The sequence below is a fragment of the Rhinolophus ferrumequinum genome, chromosome 15, assembly GCF_004115265.2.
Source record: "Rhinolophus ferrumequinum isolate MPI-CBG mRhiFer1 chromosome 15, mRhiFer1_v1.p, whole genome shotgun sequence".
Lineage (NCBI taxonomy): Eukaryota > Metazoa > Chordata > Mammalia > Chiroptera > Rhinolophidae > Rhinolophus > Rhinolophus ferrumequinum.
The window spans coordinates 20,683,590-20,707,540 of NC_046298.1; the positions used below are offsets into that span (position 1 = coordinate 20,683,590).

A 23,951-nucleotide genomic window follows, 5' to 3' on the forward strand; every position below is an offset into this window, starting at 1 on the left:
TAAGGGCGGAAATGACCTAAGGCTTCCGGTTAGAGCTCGATACAGGGGACAGTGACTACAACAACTTCTGCTTTATTGGGCTGTTGAGCGGGGACGGCGGCGCGTGTCTCTACTGCGCCTGTGCGTTTTCCTTTTCCGTTTCCGTCTCCTTAAGTGGGCCGCCAGGGTTGCTGGACAGCGGTCTCTCGGTTACTTTGGATTCGCGTCGCTGTGGTGTTTCCGGCGGAAGAAAGGAGCCGCCAGTGTCCCGACTCTGGAAAAGGGGACGGGTTGCTGACAGTCCTGAAGTTGAAGAGAGAGGCGACTTGCACAAAGAAAGTAAGTATCGCCTTCCCTAGTAGTTTTGGGCCAGGAGGACCCCAACCACAGACATTAAAAATTTACCAGTGACCCTTGAACAACGACGGGTTTGAACGGCGCTGTTTGAACCCGCGTTTTTCAAGGGTCAACTGTATTTTTGATGAGTTGTTGGGAATCCGCGTACAGTGGCGGGCCGACTTAAGTTATGCGCGATTTTTCGACTCCGCAGGTCATAGGTGCCTTACTCCCGCGTTTGTTACGGGTCAACGAGGTCGAATGTTTTGGAAAAATAAAGACACATTCCGATGTAAATAAAAGTCACCCATCTGTTCACACGCAGAGATAGCCACTGATGGTGTCTGGGGACATTCATTCCCAGTTATTTTTCTTTGTAAAAATGTACATTTGCATTATAATTAGGTTTTGCACCTAAACTATAGAGTGTGGGATCACACTGTGTTATAACTTTTTTCTTTATCTTGAGAACTATTCATTATCTGAAATGTACACGTCTGACATAGTATGTAGTGGTTGTACATTGTAGGACGGTACTATCTTTTATTTCACCAATGCCCTATTAAGTAGCCATTTAAATTGATTTCCAGTTTTTCACCATTTTAAATGTGAGGAATATCCTTTGTATGTAAATATTTGTGCATACGTCTATTTACTGAGAACTAACTCTCAGAACTGGAAATTTTGGCTAAAGAGTATTTCAGCTTTCTTACAAGAAAAGGTTTGTTTATCTACATTCCAGCAGGGACCGTGAATGCCTGCCCATCATTCACTCTATTGCCATTATTGTTTAATCTTTGCCAATTTAATGGAGTTTAAAAATACATCTTTTAATTTGCTGTTCTTTCCTTACTAGTAAAGCTTAACTTGCCAAATATGTTTATTGTCCGTTTGTACCTCTTTTATGACTTCTCTTTTAGTATCCTTTGCTGTAGACATTCTATTAAGTGTGGTCTCAGTTTCCCTCCTCCTTCCAACATTTATCCAGTCCCTCTCCATCCGTTGACAGCTTTGCCCTCCCCTCATGTCTTCCTCTTAGTAATAAACAGGAGTTGCTGTTTGTTTGAATTCTAGTCGTGAGACAGATCCATATTCTCTTTAACTTTCATCAGTAATTTGTTCTGCCACTCACATTTGATGAGTCCTCGTAATCAGCTTCCCTATTTAAAGTATCACCTATTACTGGAACGGTTTCATTTCCTATATGAATTTTTATCAATTCACATCTTAAAATGTGACTTGTCACCAAAAAAAAAAAAGAGAGAGAGAGAAAAAATCCTCCCTTTTCAAAGCATTAGCCAACTTTGGAACTGAATTTGAAATATTAAGTAACTTAATGGGTTTCTTGTGGATGGACTCAAAAACAAAGTTTGATCAAAAAGTTTCTCAACTTTCAAATAGCACATTGGGGCGGCAGGTTAGCTTAGTTGGTTAGAGCATGGTGCTCTTAACAACAAGGTTGCCAGTTCGATCCCCACATGGGCAACTGTGAGCTACGCCCTCCACAACTAGATTGAAACAACTACTTTTCTCTGAGCGGATGGGTCCTGGAAAAACACACTTAAAGTAAATAAAAGTTAAAAATAAGTAAAATAGGAACTAATTGTAGTAGAAGGAATGCTAGACTAGAAATTTGGTGACCTGGATTGTATTTCTTGTTCTTGTAGCTAGAAGAGTAACTATATGCAAACTAGTCTGTAAAATGAGGGGCTGCATACAGAATGGATTAGGCCCATTCTAACTCAGTATTTTATGATTTGTGTGTGTGTGTGTGTGGTTTTCCACGCTCTTAATTGATCTGTTTGCCATGTGATGGGGTGCACCTAGTAAGATGCACCAAGAATCGTTAAGCCAGGACTCATGATAATACAAATGTTCATCAATAAAGGACTGTGTAAAAAGTATGCATGAAATACATGCATGAAATAGTATGCCGCTGTGACAAAGAATGTGTACATTTTCTGTGTGTGGATATGGGACAGTCTTCGTATGTTAGGTTTAAAAGAGTGCAAAGTGCAGAAGAGTGGGTAAAGACATCATATGTGTGCTGGACATCTGTCATTTGCCCCTCTAGAGCCACTCTTCCTCCTCCTCTAGACAGCTCTGGGACCAGAAGGCTTGTCGAGCTCTGCAGCTCCCTAATCCTTTGTTTCCAGGTGGAGTCAGCCAGTGGAGAGCAGAGGGAGGGAGGGAGGAAAGTGGCTGCACCCCTTACTGCATGCAGGCTGACCTCCTATACAGCGGCCTTCTCCACTCAGCAGTCTCCACCACACAGTTTTGGTGACTACTCCCTCCCATTCTCCTTCAGGCCTAGGGGTGGGAAGAGTGCCCCACTGTTACTAGCCCCAGACTATAGCACTGAACCCTGTAGTTTTCCTATACCCTGCCTTAATAAAAATCCCTTCAAATAACCAAATGTGAGGATTTCATCTCTTTCCTACTGGAACATTGACTGATAGAAAAGGCTATTTGGGGGGTAAAAGAAGGAGAAAACATAGGAATGCATATTTATATTTTCTAGGGAATGCATCACAAAATTCTGGGAGGTACATAAGAAACTAATGAAAGTAGTTACCTGGTGTGTGGGGAGAAATGGGGCCGTGGGAACTAGGCCAGTCAGGTAAGTTAGAGGGGTGGAGGGTAAGACAGGGACAGGGGGTTTTCACAGTATATCTTTCTATATTGTTGCTTTTTAAACGAGTGGACTTATTTGTCACCTCTTTGTGCATTTAGTGTGTTCCTTTTACTTTTTTAATACTGTCTTATAGGAACCTCTTTTTTCCTCTGGGGAAAACAAACATTATCACCTACTTCAAAAATTAACATTTTTTAAAAATTAGGACTCATGTACTTAATCTGCCTTTAAACATTGCAACTTTATTTCAGGACTGACAGTGAGGATTAATATTTGGATGATTTCAAGATGAGCTTCCTGTTGCCCAAGCTGACCAGCAAAAAAGAAGTTGACCAGGTGATAAAAAGCACTGCAGAGAAAGTGTTGGTTCTCAGGTTTGGGAGAGACGAGGATGCTGTCTGTCTGCAGCTAGATGATATCGTAAGTGAATTTTTTAAACAAATGTTTTTTATTAAAAATCTCTGCATCCTCACTTCAACATCTGCAAAGTGCATGAAAGGGCGCAGGCAGGGCGTGGGAATACAGCTGATCATGTGTTAGCACGCCTTCACTAAGTGCCGAATCCCTAAATCTGTGATTGTGCTGAGTCTGTCCTGGATGTCCATCTCCACTAGCAACTGTGAGAGCTCCACTTCACCAACAAGGCAATAGAAGACCGGAAATGTTACTAACAAGCGGCTATGAACATTATCTTATTCAGTGCTCACACAGCGGGATCACGACTATTCCTATTCCCAAGGGGGAGATGAATGCCAGTGAGGTCACGTGACCTCCCGCAGGCACAGACCCACTGAATCGTAGAGCTCGAATTGAACTTTGTTTTCTCTGCCTGCAGATAGGCTTTACTCGTGTGCTGCTCCAGTGTGTGCCTGACGATAATCTCTGACCTCACAACTCATCTTCACACTGATGAGTAGGGAGGGCCAGATGGGACAGAGTAGGTTGATTCTTGTCTCTGTTTATTATGGAGAGAGACTTACCCCAGGACTAAGGCCTCCTCCACCGTTTCTGTTGCTGATACCCACAATGTGGATGGAGGGTAAGAATCCTCATGACTGTGATTGAGTGTGTGATATGTCACCCTGGGGGGAAAATCAGCCAGGGGATTAAACCCTCAGCTATGGGGGAAGGACTCTCACTAGAGGTCAGTAGTACAGACTCTGACGCCAAGTTGCCTGAGTTCAAACCCCAGCCTTATTGCTTACTAGCTGTGTGACCAGGGGCAGATTACCTCCGTGGGCCTTGGTTTCTTTACCTATGAAATAGGGACTATAATAATGCATACCTCATAGGGATGTTGTAAGGATTAAATGAATTAAAAGTGTAAAGCACTTAGGACAGTTAGCACATAATAGTGCCATGTAAGTGTTTGCTTTTTTTTTTTTAACATAGTTATCATTTATGGGGGATTGGAAGGAGAGAGGTTTGGGAGAATTTCTATAGTACATATTTATGAGTTGTTTTTTGTTTAAGTGAGCATGGATTTTATAAATGCATAAAAATTTCATAAGAACTGCATAATAAGAAATAGAAAAGAAATAAAACAATGAAGATTTTTAAAAATTTTTAAACAAAAAGAAATGAAGGAATATATTCACATAATTTACCCAGGGCCCTCTCATAACCTTACCAACAGTGTTTCAGTGTCTGAGTGATAAGGTTACACTGTGTCTAATGTAGAACTTAAAGAGGCTAGGTTCTTGACCCAGGAATTTTTTCAAAGAGAATACTCAATCCTATTAAAAAGTTTCACAGAAAAAACATTAGCTACCTATTGTATTGTAACCTCCATCTCTCTCTTCATTTGCAGCTTTCTAAGACCTCTTCTGACTTGAGTAAAATGGCTGCTATATATCTGGTAGATGTGGACCAAACTCCAGTTTATACACACTATTTTGACATCAGTTATATTCCATCTACTGTATTTTTCTTCAATGGGCAGCATATGAAAGTGGATTATGGGTAAGTTAGGTTGACATGAATTTATTGCAGTCTAAAAAGTTTCCTTTAAGCAATTTCGGTAACTCACCTATTTGCATTCAGTGGTGGCAGTGAATCTTGTATTGGTACTGTTTCCTCGGTTGATGCATTTTCTAATTTTCTTATGTGAAACTTGGTGCAAAATGAGTGTTTTGGTCTGATTGACAAATTGTAATTTCCTACTTAAGTATGAAAGAACAGTATGGTTGTGAAGCACTAACCACCCTTCAGTCTAGAAAATACAGAACCATTTTCTTAAAAGTTTTCCAGGAATTTCATTTAAAATAAAATATGTCATTGTTCTTAAACTTTTGGGACTAGTAGGTTGCATTTATAAAAGTATGACTTCTGGCAAACTAAGACATGCTTCTCTCTTCCCATGTTTCCTATCTTCTTCCACTCAGAGTATTTTGAAGTTACTCTTCAACAAAGCCTGTCAAAAATAAGTAACATGAAATCCCTTTAATGCCTTCCACTGCATTCAGTCAGCATCTCAGTGCTTCATATTTATTTTTGAATGTATCCATAATTCTTATCATTTCTCACTGTGATTGAGGTGTCCACTTGTCTAGGTCTGTGGACGTGCTTTGTCATTATCAATGTGAAAGTGCATAAAATATGTGTTTTAAGTGTTCTAAAGCTATTTATTGTCCTAGAATACAGTTGATATAAGTATTAATTTGGTGCAATCTTTTTAAAGGGCAATTTATGACACTACATACCAAACACCTTAAAAGTGTATCAAATTTTTTACCCAGCAATTGCATTTCCAGGAATTTGTCTAAATGAAAATAATCCTGAAAGTGGGCGAAGTTGGCTGCATGGATATTGATGTGTTAGTTGAACATTACAATATAGTATGTGTGATATTATTCTCATTATTGTGAAAAAAGAAATGTACACACAAACACACATGGATATACATACAGACATACAGACACATTATTAGAAGGATATACACCAAAATGTGGCCTCACTGGTGATTTTTTTTTTTTTTTACTAAAAAATTTTTGCAATAAGCATACTTCGTGTTCGAAATAGTAAACAAAACAAAAAATTAATGCCTCTCCTCAAAAGTAGAAGTGACTGGAACTTGGAGATCATGACTAGCTGATGAGCATGGCACAGTGCCAACAACAACAGCAAAACGAGGCCCACACCAGCACTCAGGGAATTCTACTTGCTTGTGAGTTGAGAAGTGATTAAAATAGACTGTGAGCAGGAGCTTTTCATATGCTCGGGCTTCTACGCTGTCCCAGTGGCGCACAGCACTGGTTTTAGTCCTATGTCAAACGGGCCCCGTAATCACAAATGGAAAAAACAGTGTTGGACCTTGTGTCTGAAGTCTCCCTGACAGAAGAAAGTAATGGAGCTACTGCTTGTTTTGTTTATCCAGTAATTCTGAAAAGTTCTGAGCAAGCTTGTTTTTCTTCTATGCTATCTAGGTCTCCAGATCACACTAAGTTTGTGGGAAGTTTCAAAACCAAACAAGACTTCATAGATTTGATTGAAGTGATTTATCGAGGAGCAATGAGGGGAAAACTTATTGTCCAGAGTCCTATTGATCCCAAGAATATCCCCAAATATGACCTTCTCTATCAAGACATTTAGCATATTCCTCCTGCCAGAGTTGAAGAGAAAGACACATCTCGAAGCAGTACCCGAACACAGCTGTGCTGTTTTTCTGGAGTCCTTCGGAAATATGCTGTGTCCCAGTGGAGGAGAGGTTTGACTTGTGCCGAAAATGCCGGCCCCAAACAGAAGACCCTGCCGGGACTGTGAGGATCTGGGAAGCCTAAGTATTCACTCCCTGCAAACCTCAGAGCTGTCAAGTCAATCGTGATCAATTTCTTCAGCGTGTTTTGTTTAACTTCTATTTATATTGTGCTTTTCTTTATCCCTTAATACAGAATTCTCTTCGACATTGGCTAGTACGATTTGATTTAACTATGTTTATTGGATACACAAGTAAAATGGAAAGTCAATTACCAAAAATACTTATTTTCTACCCTAGATGTGTATACACACACACCCCTCCTCCATCCACAACCTTGCCCGTTCCTCAACTCATATTTATATTCCTCATGCTCTCTTATCTCCGATCCTAATTATCCCCGTTTCTCTTGGAATGAATAAATCTCCACTAATAGCAGGCAAGTTTGTTATATTTTGGAGCCTTTCTGACTCAGACTTTGAAAACGCTGTCATGGTTTGCAAATGTACTAGCTTTTGTGCTATTAAATTGCCCAAGAAGGGAGACTTGTGCTCCCGATTTGAGTTAAACAAAAAATTAAGTACCCTTAGTCAATAGGAACAGAACTCTCCCAGAAGTCAGAGTTCCACCTCTTCCTGAGACAGAAGATTGTACTTCAAGGGCTCATGACTAGAAAGAGATGTCAGAATCGTTAGAAAGAATAGGGGCTGCTTTGCCTACTTGGAAAAAATCTACCTTTTACCAGGAGTCAAATACAAACGATCTGACTCCTCCATTTCCCAAAGGTAAGGGTCTTCCAGAAGAAAAGTTCCAGGACCCTTGCAAACAGGAAGCTCTTCTAACTGAACTCTTTTCTGCTCTAAGCCTTCAGTACACTGACCCGAGTATACCTTCTTATCATACCAAAATATGGCCTCTCCTCATGGTGTAAAATGCCACCTGATGTCACTATTCTCTCACCAGTCTGGCCTTCACTATGAAGTTCTCACATGTACTCTCCAGATCCATCAATAGTTTGTACTCTCCAGATCCATCAACAGGTTAGAGCTAGTGAACCAATGAAGGACTTAGACCTATATTCTAGAATCTATGAAAGAGTTAATAGCCAGAAACTGAAAAATAATGCAAACATATTTTTAAAAGCCTCTTGAAATACAGTTATACTTTTTTCTTCTGGCAGTATCTTCAGCACTTTTTTATTGAAGAATAAGCCACCCGTTTTGTTGAAGAATTATCTGATTACATTAAGTGGCTTCTGGGTTACCACTCAGGAGGAAAATAATAGGAGAAAACCTTTGGCATTTTCTGGATTCACTTCTCCGCCTTCCTCCCCAGCAGCACCTCCTGCCTGCCCCCTCAGCTTTCAGCGACACTGCACTCTGTACCTCTGAAACTCCCTGCTATGTCCAGCCCCAGTGCCTTCTTCCCCCTGGGGCCCTCTCCTGAAGTGCCCTCCCTTTTCTGCATGAGTACCTCCTGCTCTCAGTTAAGTCTCAGACATTGCCTCCTCTACGAGGCCTTTTTTCCTATCCAGGAGTTACTAGTATTTACATAGCACAGGGCATACAATATGCATGCAGTAAATACTTGTGCAATGGGAAGCAACTAAGAGAGGAACAAAAATAAATCAAGACTTCAGAGAAACACTCCCTAAAGCCATGAGGAGGAAGTAAAATCAGAATTTTATGCATGCAAGTTCTGAATTTTTGCTGGTATCTAAGCACTTGACACACATCAAATACTGTGATTTAGCCTGTGAGTGACAGAAAGCCCAACTAACAGTGATGGCAATGAAGATGTTTTATTCTTTCATAGAAGTCTTGAGGGAGGCAGGTCTAGAGTTCACTCAGTAGCACAGTAACGTCATCGGGGAACCAGGTTCTTTGTATCCTCAGCATCTTCATTTTCCGTCCCCAGTGCCAGTCACCTCATGGTTCTAACATGGCAACCGCAGTTCCATGCATCATGATTACCATAAAAGCAGGCGGGGAGGAGAAGATGTAGGTGCTGGTGAAAGGGTTTGGTTTTGACCTATTCCTGGAGTGGCACTCCTTTCATCAGCAAAGAACACCAGAGCACCCAGCAGCCTTTCTTCTATGCCGTGTTAGTCAGAGTCAGGTTGCGTGGTCACCTCTCCCTGCAGAAAAGGCTGGGAAAGGAAGCACCTGGCAAGGGGATGGGCTTGGAGTGACAGTGCCGCCCTGCACAGAATTGGGCTTCTGTTGGCAAGCAGGTCAGTGACTGCCAAACAGGGCACGTGATTCGTGACCCACTGCTCTCCGGCTTTGCATCTAGTCTCTCATTCTAGAAAGTCAGTACCAACAGCTCCATGAGGTTTTGCCCAAATGGTGGCAGGTTGTGCCAGGGGATCCTGGAAGAGCAAGAATTCTTCATAAAGTTATTAAAACAGGCAAATCCCATACAGATGACTAACTTTTACTGAGTCCCAGAATGGCATTGCTGGTAGGGATTTCAGAGATTGTCTGGTTTATGCCCCTAATGGAAGGGACCCCAGAACTGATGGGTGGGGAGCTTAAGGCACTTGGCAAATTTATGGCCAAGCTATGATTTGGACCCAGCAAGTCCAGAGATCCTGCCTTTACAGCATCTTAACTTGGTTTTCTGAAGTGCTGGTGTGTTGGAGTACAAATGATAAAGTACTCTGTGTGTGTGTCAAAATACTTGTTTTCATCCCATTTTGAGCTAGCATTTTCCTCGGGGAAGTGAAAATTGCTCAGGGTTTGTATTCAGACAGACCTAGGTTCTGGGTTGAGCTTCACTACTTACTAGCTGTGTAACCTTAAGCAAATCACTTAACTTCTCTAAGTCTCTGTTCTCTTGTTGGAAAAACAAAGACAACCACCTTTCTGAGGCCTGCCTCGGGAGGCACTCAGTAGAATTCCCACATTGGGACAGTTTATATCACCGTAGGGATTTCCAGTTGGCCTGGGGTGTTTCCTGCCACACTCCCAGTAAGTCCTGTGCCTCTTGGCTGCTGCTGTGCCATAAATGAGAGGATAAAAAGCCCAAGGCTTTACAAATAAAACAGAAATGAGTCTAAAGAAAATTCTTTATTGAGTCAGCCATGCAGGGCCAGAACCCATCAGTTTCATACCATGTTTTAGCCCCTCCACTCCCATCTAGTTTTCCTTCCAGAGTGAAATCTTGCTCAAGCAAGGGCTTCCAGCCAGCATTGCATTAGTTGCTGGCTATGGTTTTCTGAACCCAGTCCAGGATGGAGGGCACTTTCACGTACACACCATACTCGGCCACGCTACAGCTCTTATCAAAGCTCAGGATCCCAGCCGCATACCAGGTGTCCTCATCCAGGTCGTGAATGGCAAAGGCGCTGCCAGCATCACCATAGCAGGTGTCTTCCTGGTACTTGGTCAGGCCAGCACAGAAGGTGTGTTCATTCAGTATAGGCTGCACCCCGACAGGGCTCTTTGGTTGCTTCTTCTCGGGCTCTGTGCTTACTTCATAGTGTCTTACACAATTCTTTTGGTCAGCCACAGGCAACATGACGTACTTCAGTAGCTCAGTAAAATTAAAGTTGGCATTTCGCCCCCAACCAGACACATAACCCACACGCCCCACTTCCGCATAATCTTTGGAAGATAGGCAGATGGGCATTACTCTCTCACCAACGGGCACCTTCTGCTTGAGCTTGATGAGCCCAATGTCGATCTTGGAATAGTCAGGGTGGAGAACCACCTTCTCAACCTCCACTTGCTGATTTTTCGCCACATAGAGTCTTAGGGTAGGGGCAATGTCTTCTGCTGTTGCACCATCTTCATGACCCAGGAAGAGATTTTTAGCCGTGGTCAGCAGCCATTGTTCACTGATCAGTGTGGCTCCCGAGATGAGGTTATGGTGCGAGACCATCTTAGCCTGCCAGGGAAAGCTGCCTTTGGCATCCAGCGATCCACCCAGGATCCTTTGGACCTGATCCACCGGGTTCTTGGGCTTTCCGCACACTGTCAGGAAATCGTGAGCAGAAATGTGAGAGCCTCCCAGTCTGGGAGACGGGAAAAAGCACTGGCTGTCACTGCTGTCTAAACAATCATTGTTCATTTCTTCAGAGCCAGGAATATTTACATGCTTTGTCCTCACCACCTGTTCTCTCATTTCCAATATTTATAGTTTAAAATCGTCCTTTTTTTAAAAAAGGACTAAGAGTTTTGTCCATTACTAAGAGTTTGATTTTCTGCTTTCCTAACTCACAAAAGAAACAACCCTGAGATTTTCAAACCCTGGCTGAAGAACTATGCATATTTAAGCAGCTTATCACAAGGACATGTCCACAATTCTTTGAAATTCATTGTAAGGGCAAGGAGCTATGCAAATTCATTCTCTCTGAATAAAGAGGGATCTGTAGCCACATTGGCTACAACTCAGACTTTACAGATACTGCATTTAATACACGGCAGGTTAGCCCTTCCGTACCACTAATAGCAGAAGAGGGTAGCAAAATCCTGTTGTTCCACGAGGGAAAAGGAGAGAGAAATAGCTCTTTGTAATGACAGGAAACAGAACCTAATACACCTCCAGCCTCCTGTCATACTTCCATGGATTAGGGTTTTGTTATGTTCTCCCTTGACTCGTTCTTCCTGGAGCTGGCTTTACCCTTAACCCTGGGCTCTCCGGGCGGGCTCTACATACCGGGTCTCCTGCCCCTCTGGGGGCAGTGTACCTGTAGATTCAGTCAGTGCCCTGCAGACCCCAGAGAACAAGATCCATAGTGAACTTCACTGGGGCATCTTCACCTAACTGCTCGATTCTTTCCCTGGCCATTGTGGTTCTCCCTGGTCCCTCGTCTTGGCTCTCATATGCTCCGTAGAAGCCACACAGGAGGGATGTGACGCTAGGACAATCCCACCAAGATGCCTGCCTGAGCACTGGACCCTCAACACCCATCCCCGGTCTGCTTCCCAGGGCCCTTGGCTTCCTACCTGCTTCACATTCAGGAAGTTTCTCTCCAGTGACCTTATTTCTCCACTGCTTCTCACTGTTTAAGGTGTACACTCCTGAAACAAAAGGAAAGAAATGAGCCAAAAAAGAAATTGAATCTGGACCTCATGTAGAGAAGATATTTAAAGAATTCGAGAATGGAGAAGGAAGCTAAGGAAGGGGCAAGGGAAGAGAAGGAAGAGAGGAGCCCTGTACTAGAACCCAAGAGCTGGGGGCACCAGGGCAGCCCAGCGGGGGACAGAACTTTGGCCGTGCAGTCGTCGTGGTCATGGTGAGGCGGCACAGGGTCGGACTCACGGGTCACATCCTGACTACCTCTCACAGGCTGCCCCATTTGTACAAGTTACTCAGCCTCTCTGTGCCTCAATTTCCTCATCACCAAATAATAATCGTAGCTCTGTAGAGGGGTGTTGTGAGGTCTAAGTGAGCAAAGAAAGCACTTAGAATGGTGGCAGGAACACAGTCACACTGTCGTCATCCCCGTCACCATCATTTCTTCTTTTGCCACATCTCCTTTTGTAGACGTAGCTGTCACCCTGAGATGTGACATCACCTCCCCTTAACAAAAGACAAAACTTGAAGCTGGGCAAAGTTAATTTGCTCAAAAGGCCACAGCTCCTGGTGACAAAACCCTTGTTAGAACCTAAATCCTCTGGCTCCAAGGATAACACGTGAACTTTCTGGCCAGTCATCCCTGGCCCTGTTCATCATGGAAACGCCACGAAAGGGAGGATGTGGGGACACTGGCCGTATCTTACCGTCTCCGTCAGTGCGCAGTCTGTAGTAGGTCTTACACTGATAGCGAACCGAGTGTTCCACGTAGCCGTTTGCAATCTCGGGGGCCTTTGGGCAGCTTTCATCTGCAAAAAAAAAACAGGAAGGCAACTTTAATAATTCGGAAATTGCTCCCAGAGAACCATGAAAAGTAAGATAAGAGGAAACTGCTCTGCATATCAATGTCCCTCTGCCCCAAAGGGAAGCCAAGGGGAGGGCAATCTCCCCTTGTTTCTGGCTGGCTCCCCAATGTTCTTCGTGGTGTTGAAAGACCAGAGATTCGGATGAGAAGAGGGAATCTGGGTTCTGGAAGAGAAGGTGCAGACCTGATAGGGTCGGGCGCAGCAGTGCTGGGATGCACCACTCCTGCCCAAATTCAGATACCTACCTGCGTTGTCTGTGCTGTTATTGCTAACGTCCACTGCGAGAAGCTGCCCCCAGAGCAGGAGGGTGACGACAGTTCCCAGGGCACTGCAGAGAGAAGACAGGAAGGTGTACAAAGCTAGTCTCCCTGCCTCACCACACACATACACACACACACACACACACACACACACACACACACACACACACACAGCATTCAGGAAACATGAAATTGGTAATAATACATGAGCTCTCCAGCAAAGAGAAACTTCCCTCAGGCGCCCCTCAAGTGCTGCAAGGAGACTGCAGATAAAACATGGAAAACTTGAAGACAGCAACACGGGGATTTACTATGCTAGGCTCTCTTCTAAATTTTCCATAAGGAAAGGTTTTTGAAACAGTTTGTTTAAAATATATCGTTATTTCACTTATTTTATTATAATTTGCCTTCAAGGAAAAGTATATCAATCACCCCGAAATGCCAGAAGGTTACCTGGAAGATAACTTACTTCCTGACAGCATGACTGGACATGGGCATCGATGCACAGGCCACACTTACCAGGTAACCAGTCAGAAATTGCTTGACTGTCTTAAGTTTCTAAAACATCTTTGGCCTTGCTATTTCAACATTTCAAAAAACCTTTATTTTGATAAAACCTAAGTGCCTTAATTGTGTCACCCAAATTTGTCACTCTTGGTCTTTGCTATTATACATTTCTAAACAAGGGAGGAAAAAACTGTTAAAAAATATATTCAAAATGCCAGGAAGCCTACCCTGGGAGCTGCTGTCATTTCTTATGAAGATGAAAACTTCATAACCTCAAGGAAAAAATATTCCTTAGAGTAAATCACATCTCCTGGCAAAGACAGCAGTATCTGAAAGCGGTATCTTTTATGGATGCAGCAAAGAAGAGAGTTAAACACACTATCCCCTTTAATTCACTATAATTTAGCCCATTTGCCTAAATTTTCTTTATTGTATTTTTGCATCTCTCCTGTAGGCTACTCCTATACCTGAGCTGTCATGTAGATAAAAGATGTATGCAAACAAGGATGAGACAAAGAGCAAGGGAATGGGGGGGGAAGCATGAGCAGAGCTGTGGACTCACCCCATCTTTGCTTTGTCCTGCCTCTGGAAGAACAGTGCCATGGGGTGCACTGGCCGATGTTTTTATGCCTCTAGTATCTCACTCCACCCACTTCGATTTTGTAATTCCTGTGTCTACACAACTTTGGCCTTGGTCAGGTCACTGGCATTTTCCGGTAACAAAGCCACAAACATCCCTGTCAAGAGTCAAGCTCTTGCTTCACACTTGAGTTTCCCCTGGTGTTCTTTCTTACAAACCCCAAAGAAACTTGGCCATATCATGACCCCAGGTAGCTGCCAAAGTGTTTCCCGAAATCAGCCATTGTGCAGGACTCAGGGAGGAGCCGTCAATCTGTGTCTGTTTTGGACAGTATTCAGCACTGAAAAAAAGCCCTTCTTTGAGTTTTTTCAAACCCTTTATAAACACTCCTGCAACCTGGCTGAGATGGGGCTCTAAAGAAAGCATTTCCTTTTCACAGTCATTTCCACTGTTGACATCTCCCTATTGCTTAAAAGCTCTCCAACCTGAAATCAGTAAAATGTATTTATTGTGTCTTCTCTGATTGCTCTTTGCAAGAAATCACACAAAATGGTTAAAGCCGTACCATAGACTGACGTACACCATACTCAATGACAGTGGTTCTTACGGTTTTACAATCCAGTAATTAATCCAAATAGGCAGATGAGAAAAATTTGTGTCAGTCAAATGTCAGCACCTGTGTATCCCAAGTACTATTAAACTAAAATTTAATAGCAACTCAATAAAAGATTGCTTTATTCATTTGAAAAAAAGTAAGTGGTTCTTCGCATGTACAAAAGAATCACTTTGGAGTATTCATGGTGGCTCTGATGTAAAAGAACTGGAAAGAACACAAATGTCCTTTAATAGGGGAATGGGTGAGTTATGTGTGATATATTCATATAATGAAATATACAGCAATGAAAATGAATGAACTAAGAAAGAACATGGATAATCTCATAACATAACTTTGAAAGAAAACTGCAAGTTCAGAAGATTACTTTCAGAATGACACCACTGCTACAGAGCTCAGAACCAAGCAAAACTTGACAATGGGTTCTTAGATGTGACTCCAAAATTAAAAGCAACAAAAGAAAAACTTGATAAATTGGACTTATCAAAATTAAAAACTTGTATGCATCAAAGAACAATATCAGGGAAGTGAAAAGACAATCTCTGGGAGAAAATAGTTGCAAATCATATATCTGATAAGGATTTAATATCCAGAACATATAAAGAACTATAACAACAACGAAAAGACAAACAACCCAAATGATTTGAATAGATATTCCTCCAAGAAGATATGCAAGTGACTAAAAAGGACGTGTAAAAATGCTCAACATCACTGGAAAATGTCATTGGGAAATGGAGATCAAAACTATAATGAGACATCACTTCATACCTACTAGAATAGAATGGCTATGGTTAAATATATATTAATATATATATTATATATAATAAGTGTAGACAACCATGTAGAAAAATTGGAATTCTCATTCACTGCTGATGGGAATTTAAAATGGTGGTGTTTCTGTGGAAAACAGTTTGATGGTTCCTCAAAAAGCTGAACAGAATTGCCATATGATCCAGCAATTCCATCTCTAAATATATACTCAAAATATTGAAAACAGACTCAAACAGATCATTCTACACCGATGTTCATTGTGGCATTATTCACAAGAGCCAGAAAGTAGAAACAACCCAAGTGTCCCACAACAGATGAATGGATAAATAAAATGTGGTCTACACAGACAATGGAATATTATTCACCTATAAAAAGGAATGATGTTCTGACACCTGCTACAACCTTGACTGAACCTTGAAAACATTATGCTATGTAAAATAAGAAACCAGACACAAAAAAACAACTATTGTATGATTCCACTTATATGAAATACCTAGAAAAGGCAAATTCATGGAAACAAATAATAGGTTAGAGGTTACCAGGGGCTGGAGGGAGGGAGGAATGAGGAGTTATTGCTTAATGGGTACAGAGTTTCTGTTTGGGGTGATGAAAAGGTTTTGGAAACAGTGGTGATGGTTGCACAACGTTGTGAATGCAATGAATGCCACTGAATTGTACACTTAAGAATTATTTAAATCAGAAGTTTTATGTTATATGTACTTTATTACAATAAAAAATGCAAGAAATAAAACAGTAAATAAATTTCCTCTTCTTGTGGCCAAAAATTTTTTTAAAAACAAGCAAAACTAAGCGATATATTGTATAGGCATAGATACCAATCAGATGAAAACTGTATATTTTTTTAAATTTTAACAGAATAGAACACACAAAATGTAATGTTACCTGTCATAAGAAGGGAGGAAGGCACAAGAGAAAAGAAAAGCATATAGGTAGATAAAAATAAATTATTGTTAATGATCCAACTTTTGAGTGAAGTGATAGGTTCTTGAATGCACATTGTGTTATTGTGCTTTATTTCGAAAGACATACATCTCACATACAATATTTATAACTATCAACATTTTAAAATATGAAGAAGGGGGAACCACCCGACAGACTTATTTGACAAAGCCCAGGCCCCTTCTTCAGATATTTGATGCACCGGGTCTGAGTATGGGCTGAGACTGCCTTTTAAATGACCGTAACCTCTCCCATCCCTGTCTGCATGCCAAAATGCAACTGTGCAGCTCTTGCAGAAATAAGTTGGAGACTATTTCTCTACCCCTTGAATCTGTGTTTTGCTGTGTGACTACTTTGGCCAATGAAACAGTAGCAAACAGAACAGGAGAGACTTGAAACATGCGTAAATTGGGGCTCTCCTTCTCTTACTGACCTGGAATCCAGGGGCTGCCACATAAATGAGCCCAATCTATTCCTCCATTGCTGGAGGATGAGAGGTCACAAAGAGAAGAATGCAGGCATCCCAGGCCACCGGCCTCAATTACCCAGAAGCTGACCACAAACGCTTGAGTGAGCCCCTGCCGGAGATAACGGAGCCTAGCCCAGACCAAAATGACACCCAGCCACGCCATGCCCAAATTGCTGTCCCACAGAAACATCAGCTAAATAAAAGGTTGCCGTTGTAATCTACTAAGCTTTGGGAAGGTTTGTTAAGTAGCAAATGTTAGCTCATCAGCTAGTATATGAAACATGAAAATGGAGCTGCTCTGGCTGAATGTGGGGTGGAGGGGTTAGAATTCTGCTCCCTATGTTCTTTATAGCTTCTGTAACAGCTTATTTTTACCAGCTTTTTGCTTCTCAGTTTCCTTCAGTGACCAGGAAGGAGGAGGCCACTTCCCTATGTTTTCCAAAGCTCTTTGCTCAAGAACACACACTACAGGCTGAGAAGGAGCCACACTAGCATATCTAAAATGAAATATTTCTCACCACGACTATAGAATAATTGCTTACCCCCCAGGTGCATGAAAATTCACATTTCTCCTATGAACGAAACCTGAACTCTATTACACTGACTCCTCTTAGATAACAATGGACTATTCCCAGCCCCCCACTGCCTTGGACGTCCTTTATTAACTTGACTGTAAAGAGTGCATCCTGCCAAAAGGCCTTCTCTCTTAATGGAACTCTTCCCTCCTATGGCATCCTCACGTCCCTCCTCCCCTCCCTCCCACCCCATTCCCTCGTCCATCACCTCTCCTTACAGAAATCATCATTTCTCACTCTCTAACAGTCCTCTGTCTAGTGTCTGGCAAATGTCACAGTCCTACGCATGTTTTTTCTCTACCCAGATGCTGCTACTATTCCACAGAGAGCAGATACAGGCTTTATTTCTGTGGCTCTATGGATCCCCAGGGAATGGGGGAGAATTCTGGTCCATTGAAATGGAGGGGTGGGGACGTTCTCTTTAGGCTGCAGCTACCCCTCCTCGCATATCTAAAATGAAACATTTCTCACCATGACTATAGAATAATTGCTTACCCCCCAGGTGCATGAAAATTCACATTTCTCCTATGAACGAAACCTGAACTCTATTACACTGACCCCTTCTCTTAGATAACAATGGACCATTCACAGCCCCCACTGCCTTGGACATCCTTTATTAACTTGACTGTAAAGAGTGCATCCTGCCAAAAGGCCTTCTCTCTTAATTGGGGACCAAGACAGGACAAAATGAGGAGGTGGCAAGTAATAAGCTTCAGCATAGCCAACCACAGGAAGTAGTGAATACATTTTGTAGGGAGGACAGGAAAGCTTGAAATAGTAATGAGGCAAGACAGTAGTTGGCAGAGGACTTGAAGGGCAGAGTTTTTATTTTGGAAGGGAAAAAATTATTTTTAAAACTTCAGTCTTGAAATTTTGCAAGCTACAGAAAAATAAAAAGTCCACCCATTGTTTCACCATCCCAAGACAACCAATAGCACTTTTAACACTTTAGTGCTCCTTCCTTCCAGGCTTTCTCTGCACATGTTTTCACATAATTTTGATAATTCTTCTTACAGAATTTTTGTGGTCTGCCTTTTTTTACCTGATGTTATAAGCATTTTCCATGTTGCAACAAACCTCTTTAAAACGTTTTAAATGCTATATAATATCTTTAACTTAAGGATGTATCATATGAACTTTAAATATTTCCTCATTGTTGGGAACTTAAGGTGATTCTAATTTGTCTGTTATAAATTTATATCTTACATACACACGGGGAAGTGAAGTAAGAGACCAGGCTCATTTTATGCCATATGGATATACAGTTGATGTAGCATCATTTACCAAAAACATCAAATCTAAGTGATCAGCTCAGTGAATCTTTATGTATGTATAACACCTGTGTAATAAACACTCAGATCAATATAGAGAAGATTTCCAGCACCCTAGAAGACTACTTTGGGTTTCTTCCAGTCAACACCCCACCCCACAAAAGTAGCCACTATTGTAACTTCTGTCATAATAGAGTAGTTCTGCCTCTTCTTGAAGTTTATATAAATAGAATCAAACAGTAGTCATTCTTTGTTTCTGGCTTCTTTTGCCCATCATATGTCTGTGAGAATCATTCATGTCACATTAGTTCTTTTTTATTGCTGAGAAGTATTCCATTATATTAATAAACCACAATTGATTTGTTCATTGTCCTGTTTATGGATGTTTGAATTGATTCCAGTTTGGGACTATTATAGATAAAGCTGCTATGAACATTCTTGCATGTGTCTTTTGGTGGACACATGCACTCATTTCTCTTGGATAAATGCCTTGTTGTATTAAATGGTAGACATATGTTTACCTTTAATAGATACTGCCAAACAGTTCTCCTGTGTACACTCCTACCAGCAATATATCAAGTTGCAGTTGCTCCATATCCTTGCCAAAGCATTTTAGTTTTAGCCATTCTGGCATATATACAGTAAAATATGATAATGGCTTTAATTTGCATTTCTCAAACTTGAATGATATAAAGAGCACTTTTTATGTTCTTATTGAGCCATTGAGATAGCCTCTCTATGAAATGTCTTATCTTTGTTGATTTGTGTTTTTTTTTTAAAGATATTTTGAACACTAGTCTTTTATTAAATAAATGTAGTGTAAATATCTCCCATTCTATGGCTTGTCTTTTCACTTTCTTGGTCATGTATTTTGATGAACAGAAGTTCTTAATTTTAATCAGTCCTAGTTTATCAGTTTTATTAATTTTATGCGTAGTGTTTTTTGTGTCCTGTTATGAAATCTTTGCCTGCGAGGTCATGACAACATTCTCCTAAATTTTATTCTAGTAGTTTATTGTTTTACCTTTCACATTTAGGTGTAAGATCGATGTGAGATTAATGCTTGTACAAGATGTGAGATAAAAGTTCACGTTCATCATTTTTCCATAGTAATGCAGTTGATCCAGTATCATTTACTGTAACGAGCACTCTTCACCCCTACATTGCAGTGACATCTTTGTTAAAAATTAGGTGACTGTGTATGTGTTTCTCTCTTTCTGTATTTATTCTGCTCCATTAGCCAATGCCACTCTGTCTTAACAAGGAACTTCATAGTAAGTCTTGTTATCTGGTATTATAAGTTTTCCAACTTTATTCTTCTTCCTTAAGATATCCTTAACTGACTATTCTAGGTCCTTTGCATTTCCAATAAATTTTAGAATCAACTTTCTATTTTCCCAGAATGTCCTGGTGGGATTTTGATTGGAATTACATTGAATCTCTAGATCAATTTGGGGAGAATTGACATCTTAACAATATTGAGTCTTCCAATCCCTAAACATGGTATATATCTTCATTTGTTTCGGTTGTCTTTCATTTCAATGCCTTGTACATTTTAGTATAGATCTCTTGCAACCTCTTTCACTAGATTTATTCCTAAGTATTTGATTTTTATGCTATTGTAAATATTTTCATTAATTATTATTTATTACTAATATAGAAACGTACAATTGATTTTTGTATATTTACCTTGTATTCAGCACCCTTGGTAAATTCACTAATTAAATCTAATAGTTTCAAAACTTTTTAGGTACACAGTTATGTCATCTACAAATAATGGCTCTTTTTCTGCTTCTTTTCTAACATACATACATACATTTATTGATTGATTGATTGATTGATTGATTGATTGATTCATTCATTCATTCATTCCTTCATTCTTGTTTTAAGGAGGGCACAGCTCACAGTGGCCCATGTGGGGATCAAACCGGCAACCTTGGTGTTATCAGCACCATGCTCTAACCAACTGAGCCAACCCGCCACCCCGATTTTCAAACTTTTATACCTTTTATTTCTTTTTCTCAACTTATTGCATTAAGATTTTCATTATAATGTTAAATAGAAGTAGGAAGTAGGCATCTTTGTCTTACTCCCAAACTCAGGAAGGGGGAAAGTATTCAAAATTTCACCCTTAAGTATTATGTTCGCTGTAGGCTTGTTTTGTTTTTTGTAGCTATCCTTTACCAGATTAAGGAAGTTCCTTTCTATTCCTGGTTTGTTTAAATTTCTTTTTAACATAAAGAGGTGTCAAGTGCTTTTTCTTTATCAATTAAGATCATCAATTTATTCTGTTAATGTGGTGAATTACAGTGATCAATTTTTTGAATGTTAAACCAACCTTGCATTTCTGGAATAAACATATTTCTCATGATATAGTATAATATTTATATATTGCTGGGTTTGATATGCTGATGACTTTTTTAGAATTTTTCCATTGGAGTTCATGAGAAATATTGGGCTATAATTTCCTTTCTTGTAATGTGTGCTGATCGGGATTTCATACTAAGGTTATGTTGGATTCTTAATGCAAGTTGGGGAGTGTTCCCTATTGTTCTATTACATGAAAGATTTTGTATAAGATTGATATTATTTCTTCCTTAATTGTTTAGAGGCATTTGCCAATGAAGCCAGATAGGCCTGTAGTTTTCTTCTGCGAAGGTTTCAAATTTCAGACTCAATGTTTTTAATAGATAAAGAACTATTCAGATTTTCTATTTTTTCTAGTAGTAGGTTATGTTTGTCTAGAAATGTGCCCATTTTGGCAAAGTTGTCAAATTTACTATCATAATGCTCTTCCCAACATTATTATGTTTTTAATATCAGTAAGATTAATAGTGATGCCTTCCCTCTGTCATTCCTCATATTGATAATTTGTGTTTCCTTTCTTTTTTTCTTGAAAAATCTTGTTAGTGATTTATTAGTTTTATTTATCTTTTCAAATTTCAAACATTTGCCTTAGTTGATTTTCTCCATTTTTGTCTCTTTTCTATTTCAATGATTCCCACTCTTATTTTATTATTTCCTCTTTTTTTTTACTGTAGTTTTTCTTCTGTTTGATCTTTTTAAAGTAGAAACTTACATCACTTTTAACTTTTCATTTCTAATACATGTATTAAACTATAAGGTCTCCCTATATGCTGCTTTACCTGTATTCCATTAGTTTTAATATATTGTTTTTTAATCAGTTTAAAATATTTTCTAATTTCCATTTTATGTCTTGTTTGTTCCATGATTTATTTAAGTATGTTGCTTAACTTCCAAATATTTGGAGATTTTAAAGTTGTTGTGGGTTTTTTTTGCATTATTGATTTCTAGTGATTCCATGGTGGTCAGAGAATATACTCCATATGATTTCAATTTTTTGAAATGTATTCAGACTTACCTTATGGCCTAGCAGATGGCCTATTTGGATAACTGTTCTATATGTACTTGAGAAGAAAACAGTTCTTGAGTGTAGTATTCTATATGTCAATTAGGTCAAGTTTGTTAATTGCTCTGTTCAAGTCTTCTCTGGTCTTACTGATTTTTTTTATGCCTTTTGTATTAGTAACTGAAAGAAAGATTGTGACTTTGTTTATTTTTTCTTTAAGTTCTGTTATTAGCTGCATGCAAATTGAGGTTCATCATGTCTTCCTTTTAATTTGACTCTTTATGAAATGTCCTTGTTTATATCTAGCAGTTCTTCTTACCATAAAGTCTCTTGGTCTACTATTACTTAAGACACACCAACTTTCTTTTGGTTAGTGCTTTTGTGGCATATCTTTTTTATTTACATTAAATATAATTGCTAATAGAGTTGGTTTCAAGTCTACCATTTTGCTATTTGTTTTATATTAAATCCATAAGTTTTTTTTTAAATTTTATTTCTCCTTTCCTGCCTTTTTGGTATTACTCAGTTTTTTAGAAAAAAATATCTTCCCCTCTATTAGTTTATTTTGTTATATATTCTTGTGTGATTTTTCTAGGGTTACCCCAAATATGTCAAGATATGCATCCTTGACTTATTAAAACCTACTTTAAATTAATGCCTTTACCACTTCCCAAGTAACACAAGAACTTCCCAAGTAACACAAGAACATAACTCTCTTTCTCTTCTCCTATCCTTTATGCTATTTTATCATATAATTTACATCTATATATTATAATTCCCATAAGCATTTTTTAAAACTAGTTGCTAGCATATGTGTATGAGATCATTTGAAGTGTGAGTAAATAGAAGCCAAGGAGACAAATTCAGTATTGTAGAAGTTTAAAGGCAGGGACGAATTTAAGAGAATTTTCAGAAAAACAAATTGCAAAACTCAGTGAGTAACTCTATGTGGGGAGAACAAGGAAAGACAAGGCTTGCGGATGACCAGAGGTTATAAGCTTGAGACACAGAGAAAACCAGTGCTGTGGATATTTATGGGAAGTCAAGGACTAGGGTGTGAGGGTTTGGGTAGGAAGAGAGAACACTGAGCTCAAGTTTTGAAATGAGTTTTATGTGAAATTGGGGCTTGAAAGATAACCACTGCAAAAAATATCAGACTGGGAAATCATCTAAATATAATAACACTTTTATTGGAAGTTGTGTGGAGAAGGAGTTTATCAGGGCACTGAATATAAAGAAGGAATACTCATTCATTCATCAAATCTTTGTCAAGAGTCTACAAGGTGCCTAGGTGTGCTAGATGCTGAGGCTATGACAGAACAAATCAGACAAAAGCCCTGTCCTCTTGGAGCTGACATTCTAATGAGGATATAAAGGATGAGTCGTGGAGGCAGTGGGAAAGACGTCATTAATTGAAGCAGAGGAGTGTGCCATACGTAATAAGTAGAACCTGTAAGGATGCTGTCCGTGAAACCTAGGAGCTGGGGAAAAAAAAGCTTGAAGAAACGGTATTGAAGAAATACTGTATTTTAACAGTTCCCAAACTCTGCTGTACTTTAAAATCTCCTGGGAGCTTTTAAAGATCCTGACTTCCATGTGGTACCCCAACCTTATTATATCAGAATGAATGGGGGTGGGCGCCAGGCATCAGTATTTTTTTAAGGATAGCCAGATGATTCCAAGTTCAGCAAAGTAGGGGAACCACTGCCACATGTCATCAAATTTAATATGCTATGAATTATATGAAAGAGAAGACTGTCAATGAAAATCTAACAAAATGCTTAAGATGCCCTCATTGTAAGATGCATTTCAGTTTCAGAGATGTTAAAAACGGAAAAATAGTCAGCATCTCAAAATTGATGAAATACTGTAGTCATGAGTGAATGAGCAGCCATGGAATGAAAACCACTGGATCTTCTTCCCAGGAGTGTACATGACCTTAGAAGAGAATGAATAATTGAGTGTTGAATTCAGAACAGCACATGTTTTTCAAATTTTCAGTTTGTTTGGATAAGAAAATTAACAAAGACCACTGTTACACCT

At 39.9% G+C, this 23,951-nt stretch overlaps 2 protein-coding genes across 2 annotated transcripts; one reads left to right on the plus strand and one right to left on the minus strand.

The window, feature by feature from the left end:
• The first annotated feature begins 44 nt into the window (after positions 1-44).
• TXNL4B (thioredoxin like 4B) lies at positions 45-6,893 on the plus strand. Its single transcript, XM_033127305.1, has 4 exons — positions 45-318; positions 3,202-3,370; positions 4,761-4,912; positions 6,376-6,893. The coding sequence occupies exons 2-4, from the start codon at positions 3,239-3,241 to the stop codon at positions 6,539-6,541; spliced, it is 450 nt and encodes a 149-aa protein (XP_032983196.1). The 5' UTR covers positions 45-318; positions 3,202-3,238; the 3' UTR covers positions 6,542-6,893.
• A 2,803-nt stretch (positions 6,894-9,696) lies between these two features.
• Positions 9,697-13,979, minus strand: LOC117034424 (haptoglobin-like). Its single transcript, XM_033127304.1, has 5 exons — positions 13,862-13,979; positions 12,778-12,860; positions 12,374-12,475; positions 11,597-11,671; positions 9,697-10,621 (listed from the first exon to the last, which is right to left on the minus strand). The coding sequence occupies exons 1-5, from the start codon at positions 13,900-13,902 to the stop codon at positions 9,843-9,845; spliced, it is 1,080 nt and encodes a 359-aa protein (XP_032983195.1). The 5' UTR covers positions 13,903-13,979; the 3' UTR covers positions 9,697-9,842.
• Positions 13,980-23,951: the final 9,972 nt, after the last annotated feature.

Bases quoted from the DNA above. Each gene is read 5' to 3' on its own strand.
- TXNL4B (XM_033127305.1), top strand. From the start codon at position 3,239: ATGAGCTTCCTGTTGCCCAAGCTGACCAGCAAAAAAGAAGTTGACCAG. The intron at 3,371-4,760 runs GTAAGTGAATTT...CTTCATTTGCAG, and splicing joins GTCTGCAGCTAGATGATATC to CTTTCTAAGACCTCTTCTGA. The intron at 4,913-6,375 runs GTAAGTTAGGTT...TATGCTATCTAG, and splicing joins CATATGAAAGTGGATTATGG to GTCTCCAGATCACACTAAGT.
- LOC117034424 (XM_033127304.1), bottom strand. From the start codon at position 13,902: ATGGCACTGTTCTTCCAGAGGCAGGACAAAGCAAAGATGGG. The intron at 12,861-13,861 runs GTGAGTCCACAG...TTCTCTCTGCAG, and splicing joins CAGGACAAAGCAAAGATGGG to TGCCCTGGGAACTGTCGTCA. The intron at 11,672-12,373 runs GTAAGATACGGC...CTTTTGTTTCAG, and splicing joins ACTGCGCACTGACGGAGACG to GAGTGTACACCTTAAACAGT.